General features: G+C 44.1%; 2 protein-coding genes and 1 long non-coding RNA gene across 3 annotated transcripts; 2 read left to right on the forward strand and 1 right to left on the reverse strand.

Moving 5' to 3' along the window:
- Positions 1-1,926: 1,926 nt before the first annotated feature.
- LOC129735439 (uncharacterized) lies at positions 1,927-12,765 on the reverse strand. The gene is made up of 4 exons (XR_008731079.1): positions 12,676-12,765; positions 10,849-10,894; positions 8,318-8,414; positions 1,927-4,488 (listed from the first exon to the last, which is right to left on the reverse strand). It is a non-coding gene; the product is annotated as an uncharacterized LOC129735439 (long non-coding RNA).
- Positions 4,485-7,177, forward strand: LOC102051763 (olfactory receptor 51G2-like). The gene has a single exon (XM_005440517.4). It carries the CDS (start codon positions 5,957-5,959, stop codon positions 6,929-6,931), a length of 975 nt encoding a protein of 324 aa, XP_005440574.1. The 5' UTR covers positions 4,485-5,956; the 3' UTR covers positions 6,932-7,177.
- LOC102050056 (olfactory receptor 51E2-like) lies at positions 8,413-16,759 on the forward strand. Its single transcript, XM_027807150.2, has 2 exons — positions 8,413-9,157; positions 12,593-16,759. The coding sequence occupies exon 2, from the start codon at positions 12,641-12,643 to the stop codon at positions 13,595-13,597; it is 957 nt and encodes a 318-aa protein (XP_027662951.1). The 5' UTR covers positions 8,413-9,157; positions 12,593-12,640; the 3' UTR covers positions 13,598-16,759.
- Positions 16,760-16,834: the final 75 nt, after the last annotated feature.

Raw genomic sequence — 16,834 nt, forward strand, 5'->3', positions numbered from 1 at the left:
GCATGAATCAAAAAAGATTCAAGATTATTCCTTTTCTGGAGAGCTGTGGAAAAACAGGTCTGGAAGGGGCCTGGAGAGGATATCTTGCTTGTGCCTTTGCCCTGAGACAGGTTCAGATCAGCTGAAACCATTACTGAGAGGCATTCAGGAAAACCATCTGTGGTGGCAGCTCCGTGACTATGCCAGTCTGCTCCCCTGCTTCACTGTCCACCCCTGTCCTAGCGTCAGGTCCACTTCTTGCCAGTTCAACCCATGACACTTCGTCTTAGCTTTGCAGTCTGGTTATTCCCATCTCCGCAGCATCTCTTTGCTTTGCTGCAGGACACTTCCCCTGCTGCTTCCAAGGTCATCTCCTGCGTTCACTCTGCACTGTAGCATCTCAGCCACCCTAAACCCATCACACCACCTTTGAGTTTTGTGCTTATCATGGCCAACTGGGATACAACTTTCACTTTCCAATGTAAAGACATTGTTCTCTGGCTAAAGCTTGTTTGCTCTGAAAACTGTAAGACCTATGCTACTAAATCAAGCTAAAGGTACCTCCATCCTGCCTTGAAAAGTGGCTATTAATGGCCATTTAAAAAGGTCATTTACAGTTTATCCTTCCCTTGGCACACATCCCAGCACCTAGCAATCAATTTAGAGGCTTCCTGAACAGGAGGCAGCACCTCGACCATCATGTTTAATAGAAATCAGTTAATCTCTCACGTATGCGTTTGTCTAATACAGTTTTTCACTTGTATATACTTAGGGCTGACAACATCCAGTGGTGATGAGTCTCATAATTTCATTATAAGCTCTTTAAAAAAAGTATTTTTGAATTTGTTTTAAATCTTTTGCCTGATATTTTCAGGCTGTGTTCTCCCTCTCCTAGTTCACATAGTCTGAGAAAAGAGGAATAATCATTCCATACGTATCCTCTCCTCCCCATTCATTGTCTTATAGGCTTTTCCTGTACTGCTTTGCTGTCTCTTCTCAAGCCTGATGAGTCCTTTTCTGATAATCTCCACTTCTACAGGAGCTTCCCTGAAATGGTCCTCTTTTTTTCACATCTCACACATCTAGAGATAACAAACCTCTGCCAGGACCATTTGGATGACCGTCACAAAGGCTCAATGTATTCAGCTGTAAGCCTGGCCATGAGGTTTAACAACCAGACAGGAACAGGCAGCTGTCTTACTTAAAATTAATGCTTGTAAATTAATTATTCTTTGGCACTGAGGCCACCCAGCACCAGGCGTTCCAGGATCATGCCAGCAAACCCTTTAGCCTCTAAAATGAGGCAGGGAAATCATGCAGACCCCTGAGCCCCTGTGTGGGAATTGTTGAAGCACCAGTTGGCTCTGGTCAGCAGCATTGCAGGGACCATGATAACGATTTCCTGGTGTCTATCATGGGCAATGCCCCAGCACAGTCTGGTTTATGACCATAGACTTAGGTCCAGTGGCTGTATTTACTATAGACACTTCACAGGAGAATGGGCAAACCCATTAGCTCTCCTGTGTCTTGCTTTGACAGCCACAAAAACAGGAGGGGTTAATAGCAATTTCCACCTCACAGCTGAGGTGGCAAAGCTAAACTTATTAACACAGAACATCTAGATACAACAGGCTTCTGGACCATCTGGGAGGATATCCGCTAATGTGTCTGCATTTGGCTTTGTAATATTTAGTTTGTTTTCATTGTGCAAAATATTATGCTTTTAATTAAACATTTCATGTCTCACTGGTCACAGGCGGATAGCTAGAACTTCACCTCTGTTACTCCCTCAGAGAGATGCTGCAAACACTCTTCTTGCAAAATTTATTGTTATTTGCATTACAGATCCATTCTTACTATAAAAATTACATGTATTGCCAGCACTGCAGCATTGCCAGCCATAAATCACAGTGAGCTATAAACATGTCACCCAATAAACTATCAGGAGAAAATCATGCCTGCTGGGAGAACATCATAAATGGAAAAGATCATTTACTTCACACACTATTTTCACTGGTACGCCTCACACTGTTTACGCAGGGGAGCCTGGGCTCCGCACCGCTCCCGGTTGATTGGACAGGGTCAGTCCTCGGGGCACGTTATAAGCGCTGCCCTTCTGGTGCTGAGACACGGATGCAGGTTCTTCCTCTGCATCACAGCAGGGTTGTGCTGCCTGCGCAGGTCATAAAGCCCCTGGGTCCCCACCGCCACACTCGGTAAGTACCCTGGGCAATTAGCAGCCTTTCCATCATTGCACTACTCTTTTACTAGTGCTCTGGCTGTGGTTTATGGGGCTAGACATCAATAAAGGTGGGGAGGTGCATCTCCAAAATGCCACTTGGGAGGTCCACACCACTCCAAAGGACCCACTGGGTGGAATGTACTGGTGGAAGTGGGCAGGTGTAATTTCAGGCAGTGCTGGCATCACAGTACTGCTGGGGAAGATCTAGCCATTACAGTGCTGCTTGCCATTGTGCTGTGGGCTTTGTGCAAGAATTAGTCTGCTCTTCCACTGTCTGGTGGCCTGGCTCAGCTGGTGGGAATGGCACATTCCTGTTCTTGTCTGTAAAGTCAACAGAAATTTGGCTCTGTGGGTGCTGTGTCCTGAGTCCTCCCTTCGCTGAGCAGCTGAGCCCTCACTTGGGTGCTTGAGTGGGCAGTGATCCAGTTGTGAAAATACCAAAGTCTCTTCTTGGGGAAAAAAGCAAATTTCTTAGGCTCATACTTCCCCAGCCCGCTCTTCCAAACCCCTGCTCTTGCATATGCTGAGAAGAACTCTTAAAGCACCAGTACTTTGCTTAAGTTACTGGTGAAAATCAGTCAGAGACAGACAAGAAATCACAAGGTGGCTTTTGAGGGTTGGAGAAGGAGAGACAGCACTGTGTCCTCCATGAGGCATCTGCATTCATGCCTGACCCCTTTCCTCAGGCAGTCTGGAGTAGCTCCTGGGGAGCAGAAATGCCTTGGGCACTGAATAGTCAGACAGCTTTCTCTCTGTGGTAGAATGCCTTTCTAGGCTAGCATCAAATACTCCCCAGGTGCTGCCATTAATTTTTAAATTTGTATCCTCCACCAGCTGGAGGTTTGTTTCCTCATCAGGGCTTGGCTGCAGCATGAGAGGTGTAATTACTGTCCCATGATATTCAACTAGGAGGTGTAACCTATATGTGTGCTACATGTTATATATACACATATAAACATACATAAACATAAATAAGGATGCATAGTTGTTCATATATTTCATATATATATTTATATATATTACTTATAGACACACACATAAAATATGGAGAGGAAAAAATGACTTGGAGTGGGATCTGTATCTTTAAAGTGTAGGGGCACATCACAAATCCGAGTAGCTCAGAGAGGAGCAGAGCTAGTAAAGCCCATTTCTAAATAACTTCATATTGCACGGTAGAAGTTGCCAGTGTCTAACAAAATCAGGATTGCATGAAGGTTTTCTTGTAGGAACATCTTCTCGCCAGTCCTTTCTTTCCCTCCGTGCTCTAACAGTCTCCCTTCTTTATCCACCTCCATATTCCTGGAAACCTCTTGAATCTTAATATCCTTGAGAGTTCTGGATATCTGCCAGATGCTGCTTTAAGTGAGACAGTTAGACAAACAGGCATGCATGCACTCAGGTTTTTAGGTTTTTTTAACCCAGCCTCCAGACGAGACTGAATTGCAGGAGTCTGCAGATTAATTCTCACTGCTCAGATGCTGTTGGATTGATAGAAAGGAACAGCTTTTACCTTTGGGGAGCTCTAAGGCACCTTGTAGGACCAGAGGTGCCTCTGGACAGTTTCCTTTTGCCAACGTCGACCACTGCCAATGTGTTAGGGAAAGCGTTGGCTGCCCATCCACGTCTGTGCCATCCCATGTGCCGGTGAAGAAAGGCTGTGACTTGTCCCTTCAGCAACTGACACAGTGGGGCTATGTGCTTGTCAAGATGATTCCTGATACTAATGTGTAACTTTGCAATGAAGATAAAGTGGTCCTGCTTGGAGGAAATTAAATGACTTTGTGTCTTCCTCAGTTCTCATCAGTTAGGTGTTGCTTTGGCCCTGGAGCAGGAAGATGTTTATCCTTGTTAAGCTTTGGGATTTATTGCCACACTAGACTTTCAAGCAGGCTGAGAGTCTAATGGAGTAAAATCATATTAGGAACGTAATAAATACTTCATGGAAGATATGTGTGTTTATTCAAAAATGAAGTGTATTATAGTAAGCCCTCTTGCTCATAATTCATGTACTCTTTGACCTGCTTGTTTTGTATCTTATGGAAGGTGCATTAGGACGGAACCCACAAGTATTTCCTTTAATTAGCTCTTCTTTTGCACATTGACTGTTTTCCCCCATCCACCCAGCCAGTTATTCTGCCACAGAAGCCACAGAGAGGGCTCGAGGACCCTGTCAGCCTCTCCAGCATCTCTGTTAGGGTGCATTGTCATGTGCAGTGTAGGAACCTGGATTGTGCTGAGATGGCTGAATCCTCCAAGGGGACTGAAACCTGTAATAAGATCACAGGCACATAGGTTCATTGAACAGTTCAGGTTGGGGAGACTTCAGAAGATCTGGCATGAGAGCTGGAACTAGATGATCTTTAATGTCCCTTCCAGCCCAAACCAAGATATGATTCTGTGATCTGTAGTCCAAGGTCCTGCTCAAAGCTGTGAGGTCAGACAAAACTGCTCATGGATTTATCCATTGGGATCTTGAAAACTTCTAAAGATGGAGATGTACAACGTCTCTGGGTAACCTGCTCTGATGCTTGACAGTCCTCATGGGGAAACATTTCTTGTTGTGTCCAGTCTAAACCTCCCTTGTTTCAACTTACACCTCTTGTCTTTCATCCTTCTGTCATTCACTGCTGTGAAAAGCCTGCCGCGACCTTCTTGATAGCCTCCTTGTAGGCAGAGGAAGGCTGCTGCTGAGTCCTTGCAAAGCCTTCTCCAGGCTGAATAAGCCTCTTTCCTTGATCTCTTTTCCTGGTGTATTGCTCCAACCCCCATCCATCTCAGTGGCCTTCTGCTGGCCTCTTTCCTTGGTCTCTTACCCTAGGACATTGCTCCAACTCCCATACATCCCAGTGTCTTTCTGCTGAACTCACTAGAGTAGACATCTGCTAGATTTCTGTAAAGGCCTCAGTTGCCTCATACTCTTGATCCCTGTGTAAAAACCCCACCATATCCTCTGTGCCCCTCCCCTCTGATTCAGACCCAGAGACTTCCTGTGGATGCCTTAGTGCTTCTGAACCTGCAGCTTCTTGTGCCTTGGCTTGCATTTGCCTGTTATTAATGAAAGTCACAGGCACCACACAAGTGCAGTTTTGCTCATTTATTCCCCAGCGCCTGATAGTAAGGTAGATTATAAAATGAGCAACAACTTGGATGTGAATTCCCCTAAAAATCTACCTTACACTGGTGGCCATCTTCTGAGTTGAGAGTAGCAGTGTTTAAGTGCCCGATTCTCTGTTATATTTTGCATTTTCAATGTTGATTTCTTAACTAAGAAGTCAGAGTTAAACTTTCACCATTTTTGTGTCCTTTGATCTCCAGTTATCATGAAAAAGAAGCCACGTGCTTAGCAGCTTAGTCTTGGTTGGGATGACTGTAGAAAAAGCATTTGCTCACTCCATAGAGCATCTCAACCTGTGGAATTTGGGGACAATTGTAAAACAGTAGCACTCACTAGGAATGTTTTCACTTTCATTTCAAGAACATTTTTTCTTTTAAAGAAAAACTGTCCCTCCTTTTCTTTCATTTTATAGTTTAATGGATAAACAAGGGTCTAGTTTTATGTGCCACTATGGTAATTAGTGTCCTAAACAGCATGGGGGCATCTTCATAGACTGGTGGGATGGTAGAGGGTTGTGGCAGTTGTCATTACCCACTTCTACATTCAGTGGAGAGTCCAACTATTTGGAGTTTCTGTTGTTCATTTCTTTTAGGTATAGGTCATGTGAGAGCTGAGCTGGGATGGAGCATGACTCACATACCACGTGGGAATTAAATGGCTCCTTCTATCAGCCTTCAGCTTTCCTCATGATGGGCATCCCAGGCCTGGAAGCCCTTCACCACTGGATCTCCATCCCTTTCTGTGCACTGTACCTTATTGCTCTCCTGGGAAACTGCATGATCCTCTTCATCATAAAGAAGACCCAAAGTCTTCATGAACCAATGTACTACTTCCTTTCCATGCTGTCAGTCACTGACCTGGGTTTGGTTCTATGTACGCTGCCTACTACTCTGGGCATTTTTTGGTTTAATATGCGAAGGATTGGTTTTGATGCTTGCCTCACTCAAATGTATTTCATCCACATACTGTCCTTCATTGAATCCTCTGTGCTCCTGGCAATGGCATTTGACCGATTCATTGCCATCTCCCATCCACTGAGACATCCATCCATACTGACAAAGACGACTGTCATAAAAATAGGTTTGGCAATTATAATGAGGGGTATGGTCTCCCTCCTTCCCATACCCTTCTTGCTCAAGAGACTAACCTTTTGTGGGAAGACTGAGCTTTCTCATTCTTTTTGCTTCCATCCTGATATCATGAACCTAGCATGTGCAGATATCAAAGTCAATGTCTTCTATGGTATGATTATTCTCTTATCAACGGTGGGGATGGACTTCATCTTCATTGTGCTGTCCTACATCCTGATCATTAAAACTGTTATCAGCCTTGCAACCAAGGAGGAGTGTCTCAAGGCTTTGAATACATGTGTCTCCCACATCTGTGCTGTTCTAGTGTTCTTCATCCCAATGATCGGACTGTCCATGATCCACCGCTTTGGAAAGAACATTCCTCCTCTGGTCAACAGTTTGGTGGCCTACACCTACCTTATAATTCCCCCTGCTCTCAACCCCATTATCTACAGCATAAAATGCAGCCACATCCGTGAGGCTTTGCTCAGGGTACTGTGGAGGAAGAGTGAATCTGAGTGGTAGCTTCCTTTGCTATTTCTGTTAGAAAGTACTGGTGAGACTGGCTTCTTGGTGCTCCATCCACGTGGGTAACTGCCAGAGGAAAGATCTGTAGATCCACTCGGACTCTGTCCCTATACCCAGAGCTGTGATATTCCATGTTTTGTCCTAGTATGATGCTTTCGTCCCTTGCAGCAGCCTGCAAACACTCCAAGCATTAATGCCAGTGATATATACAGATGGAAACCCCAATTAGAAGAAAACAGTTAAAGAAAAATGAGCTGCGAGATTTTCTCTTCTCAAATCATGCAATGGGGTGGATCAAGAAACCTCTGCAATGCACGTAATACAAACTCCAGTAGCCAGATAATACTGTGTAAGCTTCACTCATACTCCCTTGCATGGGGCCATCATTCCCCTATGGCATATTACTGCATAGCTAACCCAGATAGCAAGTTCAACAGGACAGGGCTTGGGCCAAGGGTTTAGAGCGACTCCGAATATCCCAGCCATTAGCTGTTCAACTGGAAACATTCCACAAAATGGAGCTCAGCTCCAGAGGCTGAACACAGATAATTTTCTGAAGATTAGGTCCTGTTAAGTGGGCCTGCAGTGCTCTTATTCCTTCTAAAAAAACCCCTCAACCTTCATCTTTGTTTGTGTTTCTAAAGTGCCATCCACATCTACAGTAGTGGAAACAGTACTGCTTTTGCATCTCTTTTTGATGCCTTTGAGTCTTACCATTTCATCAAGTCTAATGTTCCAGCCATTGTTTTGCATTGAATGTAATGTATGTGCAAAAAGTCTTCAATAAAAGACACCTATAAGTCAACAGACTTGATGAGGCCATTTTTTTCTGTCTATATGATGCAGAGATATTATCTTAGAGTCGCTTAAAATCTTCAGGATTTGCTGTGGATGAGCACAGGATTATATGAATTAGGGATGCATGGGGATGGTGCTTCAGCATCTGGTGTGGCTAGCTTTCTTGCTGAAAAAAAGTTTCAAAAGTATAATAGAAATAGCTAAACTTCCTGACACTAAGGACCACATTCTACAGTCTTCCACCTGAGATCTGCCATGTACTGAATGTACCATTCAGAGGGACAGGAGGAGATCTCCAGGGGTAGTCCACAGATGAAAGGTGACAATGTGTCCCAACATATTACTGCTCTGCTGTAGGATGGGTCTCAGCCAGACACATAGAAAGGTTTAATTACCCTCCTTACTTTCATCCTCCCACAGATAGAATAAAGTTGCCCCAAATCTTTCATGCTTCCAAATTATGGAGCTATAATTTTGTTGCTCCAAAGACATACTTTGGCCAGTCTTGACCATGGTGGAGAATAAGAAATTGTGTCCACCTTGGAAAGGTGAAGCAGCAGAAGGTATGAGGACAGGATTACTTACCAGAACTGGCCTGTTTCTGCCTGCTGCTAAGCACTTCACACTTCAGACTAACCCAGGATTAGTGTCTTTTTCTATTCTGCTGTACACATAACAGTACCTGGAATAGAGAGAAAAGAATGAGGGAACATCTCCAAAAAGAAATGTAAAGGGAGAAGGGAAGATTCCTGAGGGGAGGATTCCCAGGCCACTGTTTGTTTTGTGCTGTGCCAGTTATTTTGCTGAGGATCCCAGTGAGCCCTTGCACAAGTTAAGATACTGTTCAGCAGACCACCCCAGAACATCTGCTTGAGCATTGGCACAGTGGGTCTTGGGGTGGAGGTTCTGTTTGCATTGAGATAGCACCCAATGGGACCACTCTTTGCTCAAAATATCTAAGGTTAACCTGGTGCTTGTAGCCAGTTATTATCAGAGGAAAGATTAACGTAAGGGAACAAACACAACTTTCAGTGGAAAAGCCTAGAAAAGAGCTTTGCTGGAGAGGTGCTTATCTTGCAGGATCCTTACACAACACTGCTCCCATTCTGAAAACTTCCAGACTTTCTCTGTGGATAGCTGTGCTTCCTGCCTACAGCCATTCTCTGAGACAGAAAAAGCCCAAGGAGGCTCTGCCACAGCAAGCAAACATTCAGAGGAGACAGCAAGGGAGGAAATGTGTGGGAGATTTGTTAGCACATTTATTAACACAGCTGGAGACCATGGTGGAGTAAGGCTTGCAGTGGCATTTAGTGCATCCCCATCATCCAGTTCAGCAGAGCTTCATCTGCCACCACATCTTCTTCCCAACCTGTGTAGCTGGAAGGTACCAAGCAGACCCTCAAGATACGGAAACTTCTGTATAAGGTACTGTGTTTTAGGAACATATGTTCAAAAACCTTTGTGGCTGCCTTGGGGAATGGGAAACTTAGCTGTGTTTTAAAATCTGTGTAAGAGAAGAGCTAAATGAACCACTTAAAGCTGCTAATTCCTATTTTGTGATGCCCTGAGCTCTCTGCTTTGTACATGGGATCACTTACGGTACCTGCCAATAGCTTTCTTTTGTATGAGGCACAAGGAAGAGCAGTGTGAGGCGTATCAGAAGCATCTCTTGGAGAGGAGAGGAGAAGGAGGAGAGAAGGATGGGAAGGGGAGGGGAAGGAATGGGAGATGCAGAGAGGGAGAGACAAAGTGGGAAGAGGAAGGGGAAGGGAAAGGGAGAGAAGAAGGAGAAGGGTAAGGAGAAGGAGGAGAAGGGAAAGGAGAAGGAGAAGGAGATGCAGGAGGAGAAGGAGGAGAAGGAGAAAGGAGAAGGAGAAGATAAGGAAAAGGAGAAGGAGAAGGGAAAGGAGAAGGAGAAGAGAAGGAGAAGGAGAAGGAGAAGGAGAAGGAGAAGGAGAAGGAGAAGGAGAAGGAGAAGGAGAAGGAGAAGGAGAAGGAGAAGGAGAAGGAGAAGGAGAAGGAGAAGGAGAAGGAAGGAAGGAAGGGAATTCCTGCCATCTCCATTGGTTCCCACTGCCAGCTCTTCCCATCTCAACCCCTCTTCAAGCCTGCACTGTGCATCTCCTTCCTCTGCCCTAGGAAACTCTCCTGTTACCCACATTCACATGGAGCCGTGCTGCAGTCCCTGCTGTGCTCTGTGGCTTTGTCCACATTATAGTTAAAAGAGGGATAAGGACAATTCTCTGTCCTGGAGACACCTGGTGCTTCTTGACCCCGTCTATCTTTTCTTCCTTTCCTAACCAGGATGGCTTTACTCCACAGCCCAGTAGACATTATTCCCAGGCTGGTACTACCCCCTGATTCACGCCCAGGCACTGCCTGCGGCAGGGCTAGCTGGGAGCAGCCAGGAATGTCCCCGGAGGTGAGGAATGAGTAAATGGCATGGATGATGCTGTGATGAGTCTGCAGCCATGTTTTGTTCACTTTAGTACAGGCACAGCTTGTAGAACTCCAGATATAGCAAGTGCCTGCCCAGAGCAACTGATTTAGCCAGGACCTGGGCATATTTATGAAATAGTAGCCAAGTTACAAGCAGGTCCACAAATGTTCTGCTTCAAATGATAACAAACAGCTAGGAAAAAAACCCAAAACCACATGTGATCAAACCTTTGCTTAAGATTAATTTTAATTTTGATTCAAAAATGCTTAAGTGATTTAATTTTTATTATGATTTTAATTTAATTAAGTGATGTCTTGTGGGTGGTTTTTTCTTTTCCCGTTTCCCTTGCAGTAATGTTTTGGCTTGATGTATACTGTTTTTTAACAATGAGGTGATATGGAAAAGTGGCTACATATTCAAAAAGGCTCAGAGCACTTTGAGGGGGTATATATATTCCCCTGTCACTGCCATATCATAGGAGGGAGTACTGGAGATATGGATTCAAGTGATGAGACTGTCCCATTGCCTGCTCCATTCTGGAAAATTGGTCTAAAATCAGTTTTGACCCCATGGGACAAACCTGGTCAATGTTTACGAGCATTTGGTGAGATCAGCTGCTGTGGCTGCTGTTAGTGGTCCTTTGGCTTTGATGGTTTTACTATCTGAATGTGCTTACCTCTTGTTAAATGCAATTACCAGGGCTTGCTGGTGGAAGGATCCCCCTAGGAAAACAAATCTGCATTTACTGGTGTTTTTAAAGACACAGACTCACTTTTCACCTCCACAGAAAGCAAGATTATTACAGTACCTGGTCTGCATACCACTAGCAATCCAAAACTTTTAGTCACTTCTGAAAATGTTGGTTCATTTATCGATGCTATAGAATGAAAGGTAAACTGAAACATCCAGGGATTGTTGACTTTGTGTGCCTGTCTCTCACAGCTGTATTCTTGCAAAATAAATGGTATGGCAGAAATTTTACAATGAGACTCATAGTGTAGTTACACCTCAGTGGTTGGCAGGTAAGTTGGCTCCAATACTTGTTGGCAATTACTGAAACACATTGTTCATTGAGGTTGCATCTTAATGTGTTTTGCTGAAAATTCCATCACTAGAATAGCTATTAGGCAACTGACAACAACAGCCCACTTACGTTATTTGTAAATTGTGTATAAAAAGCTAGAATATGAATCTTATTTGTTAGAGATTCAAGGGGGAAGAATCCCACATCAGGGAAATAAATCATGATTGTTATTTTAGGATAAGGGCTTCACCACAGATGTGCAGTAAAAACACAAAACACATTTTCACAACTGAATGTTACTTTTAAAATAGCTGTATTAATAGCCTGTGGAGCTAGCTTGACATTAAAACGTTTTGTATCCTCATTTTACATGGGTAGAGCATGAAAGAAATATCAGAAAACTGCAGATAGCAGTTACGCACTTGACCTTATGCTGTCCATACAGGCCAGGGGAGAGGGTGAGTTTATTCCAGCATAGGTACAGCCAGCTGCTAGCTTGCTGCCTGATTCATTGGGGTGGATGGATAAAGTCCCATACCACCATGGAGGTAGAGCTAACCCCCTCTTCTTTATGGTCAGAGGTGGGGACTGCGAGTCAGGCAGGGTCTGCACCTCTGTCCTAAGCCAGGCTGGGCTGTGCAGCACTGGGACTTCTGATACTGCCCTTGCACCAGCCTTTGACGCTCCAGCCCAACACTTTCTAATTCCCAATATTTTTAAAAATCTGATCAATGGGAATACAAAGGCACTTAAAGCAAAGGCATATCTTCCTGTCCATTCTCATTAGGTCACAGCACCCCTGGAAAGTTTACAGATACAGAATAAGGAGAATAATCAGACTATTTTTTTCTCTACAGATATTCTTATAGTTCCATATGTGTTTTCAGGCAGAAAGTATGAAAATCCAATCCCTGTGTGCAAACAAATAAATATGCATGTCTCACTGTGCATGTCTGAAGTGCTTGGGAGTGGTGGACCGTGGGAGGCAGCACAGCCAGTTTCACAGAGTACATTTCTGACAGGGCAGCACAGCACACATGGGAAAACTCAAGCATAGCTGATAGTTAACAGTAAGCAGTAACTTTTTTTTTTTTAATTTGCCCTTTAAAAATAAAAGAAAACATGTTCAGTTGTTTGGTTTATAATTTAAAATGTTGATTTTACAGTGTTCTGTATTTAAGAAAATTCAAGCAATTCCTGTTCAAATTCAAATGCCACTATTTTGTGGCTGCATATGTTATTCTATAGAGCCATAATGGGCTAAAGAAATAGGAGAGGAGCTCTCTGTATCAGTATGACAACTATAAGATCCCCTTGCATTTCACAATCCCAGTCCCATGGGATTCACAGTCATGGGAAAGGATTTATAAAGCTGCTGTTTCTCTTTTCCTTGCAGCAGGGGATGTGCCATGGCATAGCATGACAGCTTTTCACCCCACACGCCATGCCCTTCCCCAACAGCTCGGACCTCAGCCCAACCTCGTTCATCTTGGCCAGCATCCCAGGGCTGGAGACTGCACATTTCTGGATGGCGATCTTTCTGTGCTCCATGTACATCTTGGCAGTCACAGGCAACTGTGTGGTGCTGTTCATCGTGAAGACAGAGCCCAGCCTACACGCTCCCATGTACTTCTTTCTCTGCATGCTGGCTGCCATCGACCTGGCCTTGTCCACTTCCACAGTACCACGTGTCCTCTCCTTCTACTGGTTCAACACCAAGGAGATCAGCTTTGGTGCTTGCCTTGTCCAGATGTTCTTCATCCATACCCTCTCAGCCATCGAGTCCACTGTCCTCCTGGCCATGGCGGTGGACCGCTACGTGGCCATCTGCCACCCACTGAGGCATGCTGCCATCCTCACAAATGCTGCAACAGCAAAAATAGGGCTGGTAGCCATGGCCAGGGGAGTTCTCTTCTTCCTACCTTTGCCTTTGCTCCTCCTGCCCCTTCCATTCTGCAGCTCCCGGGTGCTGTCACACTCCTTCTGCCTGCACCAGGATGTGATGAACCTGGCCTGTGCCAACACCACCCCCAGCATGGTTTATGGCCTCACTGCCATCCTGCTGGTCATGGGGCTGGATGCCATCCTCATCTGCCTCTCCTATATCCTGATCCTCAAGGCTGTCTTGCAGCTGGCATTGTGGAAGGAGAGGATCAAGGTGTTCAGCACCTGCATTGCCCATATCTGCGTGGTCCTGGCCTTCTACGTGCCCCTCATTGGGCTGTCCGTGGTGCACAGGTTTGGGAAGGATCTGGCTCCACTGGTCCATATCACCATGGGGAACATTTACATCCTGGTGCCTGCTGTGCTTAACCCCATCATCTACGGGGTGAGGACCAAAGAGATACAGAGGAGGATCCTCAATTTAATTCATATATACAACAACAGAATTTCCCAGTGACTTGTTCTTGGTCACTGTCTCCTGTATCCTCATACCAGTTCACCTTGTTTTACACTCAGAGACTTTGGTGCAGGACTGTCCTTTGTTTTTATGGCACCTAGGACATGGTAGGAGACTGTGGTGCCTACCACAAGGCAAGAAATAAACAGCAATTGCAAACTCTTTCCAGGACTGTTAACCCTCACCAAACGTGGAGAGAATCTACTGCAATGATCTAAATCCAACCCTGATCCATCAGGTAAAGCAATGGGAAGGAAAAGTGGCTCAGCAAACTGATAAAGATGTCTTGACATTGCACTTCTTTGTTCCCATCTCACCTCTAACAATGGCAGAGCTGAGTGAACGCTACAGTGTTTTTTGAATGATTCAGTTAATTCATGGTTTCTACTTGTGGCACGTTTGTTTTCCAAAAACAATTTAGCAAAATTTTTGCCAGAAGCTTTGTTAAATATAATATCACTCTTTTAAGTATGTAAGTCCAGGACACAACATTATAGATAGATAAATGCACTTCAGAAGTCCTCCACCTCTGTGATCTTGTCCTGTCCTATTGGGTCGTCAGTCAGGACAGCTCAGCCACTTTGTAGCAGATGCTCTGGAAAAATTTCAGAGCCAGACTTATTGGTAGCAATTGTAAAAATAATTGCAGTTACTAATTATAGCAAATAAAATGACAATGTCTCAAGAGAAGAAATAAGCAAGTTATAAATGTTAGCGATACTTCCAAGCTGAAGGAAGTGGTAATTCCAGGTCAAAGGTGTTTTGTACCTTTGAGTTCACACATGCTTGGAATTCCTAAGAAGTTACAAATTAAGTTCAAAATTTTTGGCTTGCAAGCTTTTTTAATGCTTCCTAGGTATTGCCCATGAAACAGAGTACCTGACAACCTTTCCTCTCTTTATTCTCACAACTCTTCTACCAGTGGGACACTACCATAAAAGTCTTAATACAATGAAAGCCAAGAAGCTGTAGCGCCAGTGAAGGTCTGAAAGAAAACTGCATTTGCTGTTATACCATCACAGAATCACAGAGTGGTTGAGGTTAGAGGCACCTCTGAAGGTCATCTTGTCCAAGCCCCCAACTCAAGCAGGGCCAGCTAGAGCCAGCTGTTTGGGACTGTGTCCAGGCAGCTTTTGAATATCTCTAAGGATCTCTAAGGATGGAGGCACCACTTCATATTTTGGAATAAGATTAAAGAACCTGGGAAAGGATGTTTTACAAAGGATTTGCAATAAGATTTTGCAAAGAAGCATACAGATTTGAAGAGTATTCACTTCTAAGTTTTTTTTCCCCAAATGTTCTTTGTCTTTTTAAATATGAATCTGTTGCTTTATAAATAGAAAAAAAGAAGCAATCTCTTCTTTTTCATCTTGGTTTTTAAACTCTTACTTTGTTCTTGGTTATCATGAATTGTGGTCTTCATCCTTGAAGCGGCTGCCATGCACAAGGACGCGTTTGCTGTTCCCACTGCAATAACCCACTGGGATTCCTCCAGTGAGAGGTGCCAGTGGGGTGTGATCTCTAATTTGAACACACTATCTTTCATTGTGCAAGGAAGTAGTGCACAAAACCTTGCACAGCAGGACCCTTCAGAGATGACTAGTGACCTCAGGACATCTCTAATCCAACCTCCTGCTCAAAGCAGGGGCAGCTCTGCAGTCAGCAAGGTTGCTCAGGGCTTTTTTCAGTTTGGTGTTGAAAGCTTCCAAGGATGGATGTTGCATAACCTCTTTGGGACTCTATTACAGTTCTTGATTGTCCTTACTGTGAAAAACCTTATCTTCATATCCAGTTTCAATTTTTCTAGTTTCAATTTACGCTTGTTTTCTGTCATTCTCCTTCTTGCCATGCCACATTGCGCAGAGCTTGGCTCCATCTTGTTGATAAGGGCAGGAGAATGCTGCTCTCCTGCCGTTGGGTCTTCCCCAAACCTTTTCTTTTCCAGGCTGAACAAGCCCATTTTCCTAAGCCTCTCCTCACAGAGCATTGCTCCAACCCCAGCCACTCTGGGAGCCACCAGCTGTACTTACTCCACTTTGTTGATGCCTTTTTTTCACTGCAGCCCAAAACCAGATACGGTACCTTGATCTGGTTTACCAAGCATGGAGTAGACTGTTGGATAATCCTTTTGGAGCATGGCAGATCACTCTGGAAAGATCAACCCAGAGCCCCAAACAAAAAACATCAGGAAGAACTGCTAGAGAAGGAGGAAAGAGAAAAACAAAAAATACAGAACATGTAAATCTGCACTGATTCACACCATGCAAGTGGAAGTTTGCTTGATGGTCTAAGATATGTAGGGAGAAGTTTCATTTAGTGTTAGGCCAGTTTGCATGGGGTTTTCTCCAGCTGGGTCCTAAAAACCTTCCAATGATTAGGCAGCACAACCTCTCTGGGCAACCCTCCTTTGATTGGCATGTGCTCCTGTTGCCCCTGTACATGCTCATGTAATATAAGCAAGTTTAGTTGTGAAAAAGAAAGAAATTACTTGAGAAAAACAGGGAAATATGTGGAAAGCAGGCAATGAATAATGAGTTCCCTCAGGGAAGACAGAAAACATGTCTGAGTGCTACACTCAAGGGTTCCTGCCTCTTGTCCACTACTTCTAGGTGTGCTAAAACAGGTGTCTCACCTAAGACACAAGCTGTCTTGCATCAGGGCTTTCAAATGATGGCCATATGGTGCAGTTTGCTCCAATCACCAACTAACACTGAGAGTGAAATAGGTGTCTTTTTCATTGTCTGTGCCTGTATAGCTTCAGTCTTCATGAAACACATCTTGTTACAACCCTGTCTGCTAAATTAAAGAACATTTTATTTCAAACTAAATACTTTCATTTAAGTGAGTTACAAGTAGTTGCCATCTGGGACTTCCAGGCAATTTTGCCCTGTCATTTTTGTCATATCGTGTTTTAGTAGAGCTTAGAAGGGTAAAAAAATTTCATAAAAGTGAAAACAATCTGTACCTGCCTAAAGTGATTTGGGAAGTGCGAATGAATTCTTTCAGAGGCACACTGTGGATCTAAACCCTTTTCAGATGGCTGTGGCATTGAGAAATGTCTCCCACTCATTCTCCATATGTTGCTTATATTTTTTCATTTCATGCTGAGAGAAAAATGAATAAAAATGAATGAACCATCCTGAAAACGCTGTATTATATTTCCTAGCCATCTTTCTTCAGGATAGACAGTTACTAAAGCCTCAGAACAGAGAGGCATGATGAATTTCTCCTGGGTGC

Source organism: Falco cherrug, chromosome 2 (genome assembly GCF_023634085.1).
Source record: "Falco cherrug isolate bFalChe1 chromosome 2, bFalChe1.pri, whole genome shotgun sequence".
Taxonomy (NCBI): Eukaryota; Metazoa; Chordata; class Aves; order Falconiformes; family Falconidae; genus Falco; species Falco cherrug.

Bases quoted from the DNA above. Each gene is read 5' to 3' on its own strand.
- LOC102051763 (XM_005440517.4), top strand. From the start codon at position 5,957: ATGGAGCATGACTCACATACCACGTGGGAATTAAATGGCTCCTTCTAT.
- LOC102050056 (XM_027807150.2), top strand. From the start codon at position 12,641: ATGCCCTTCCCCAACAGCTCGGACCTCAGCCCAACCTCGTTCATCTTG.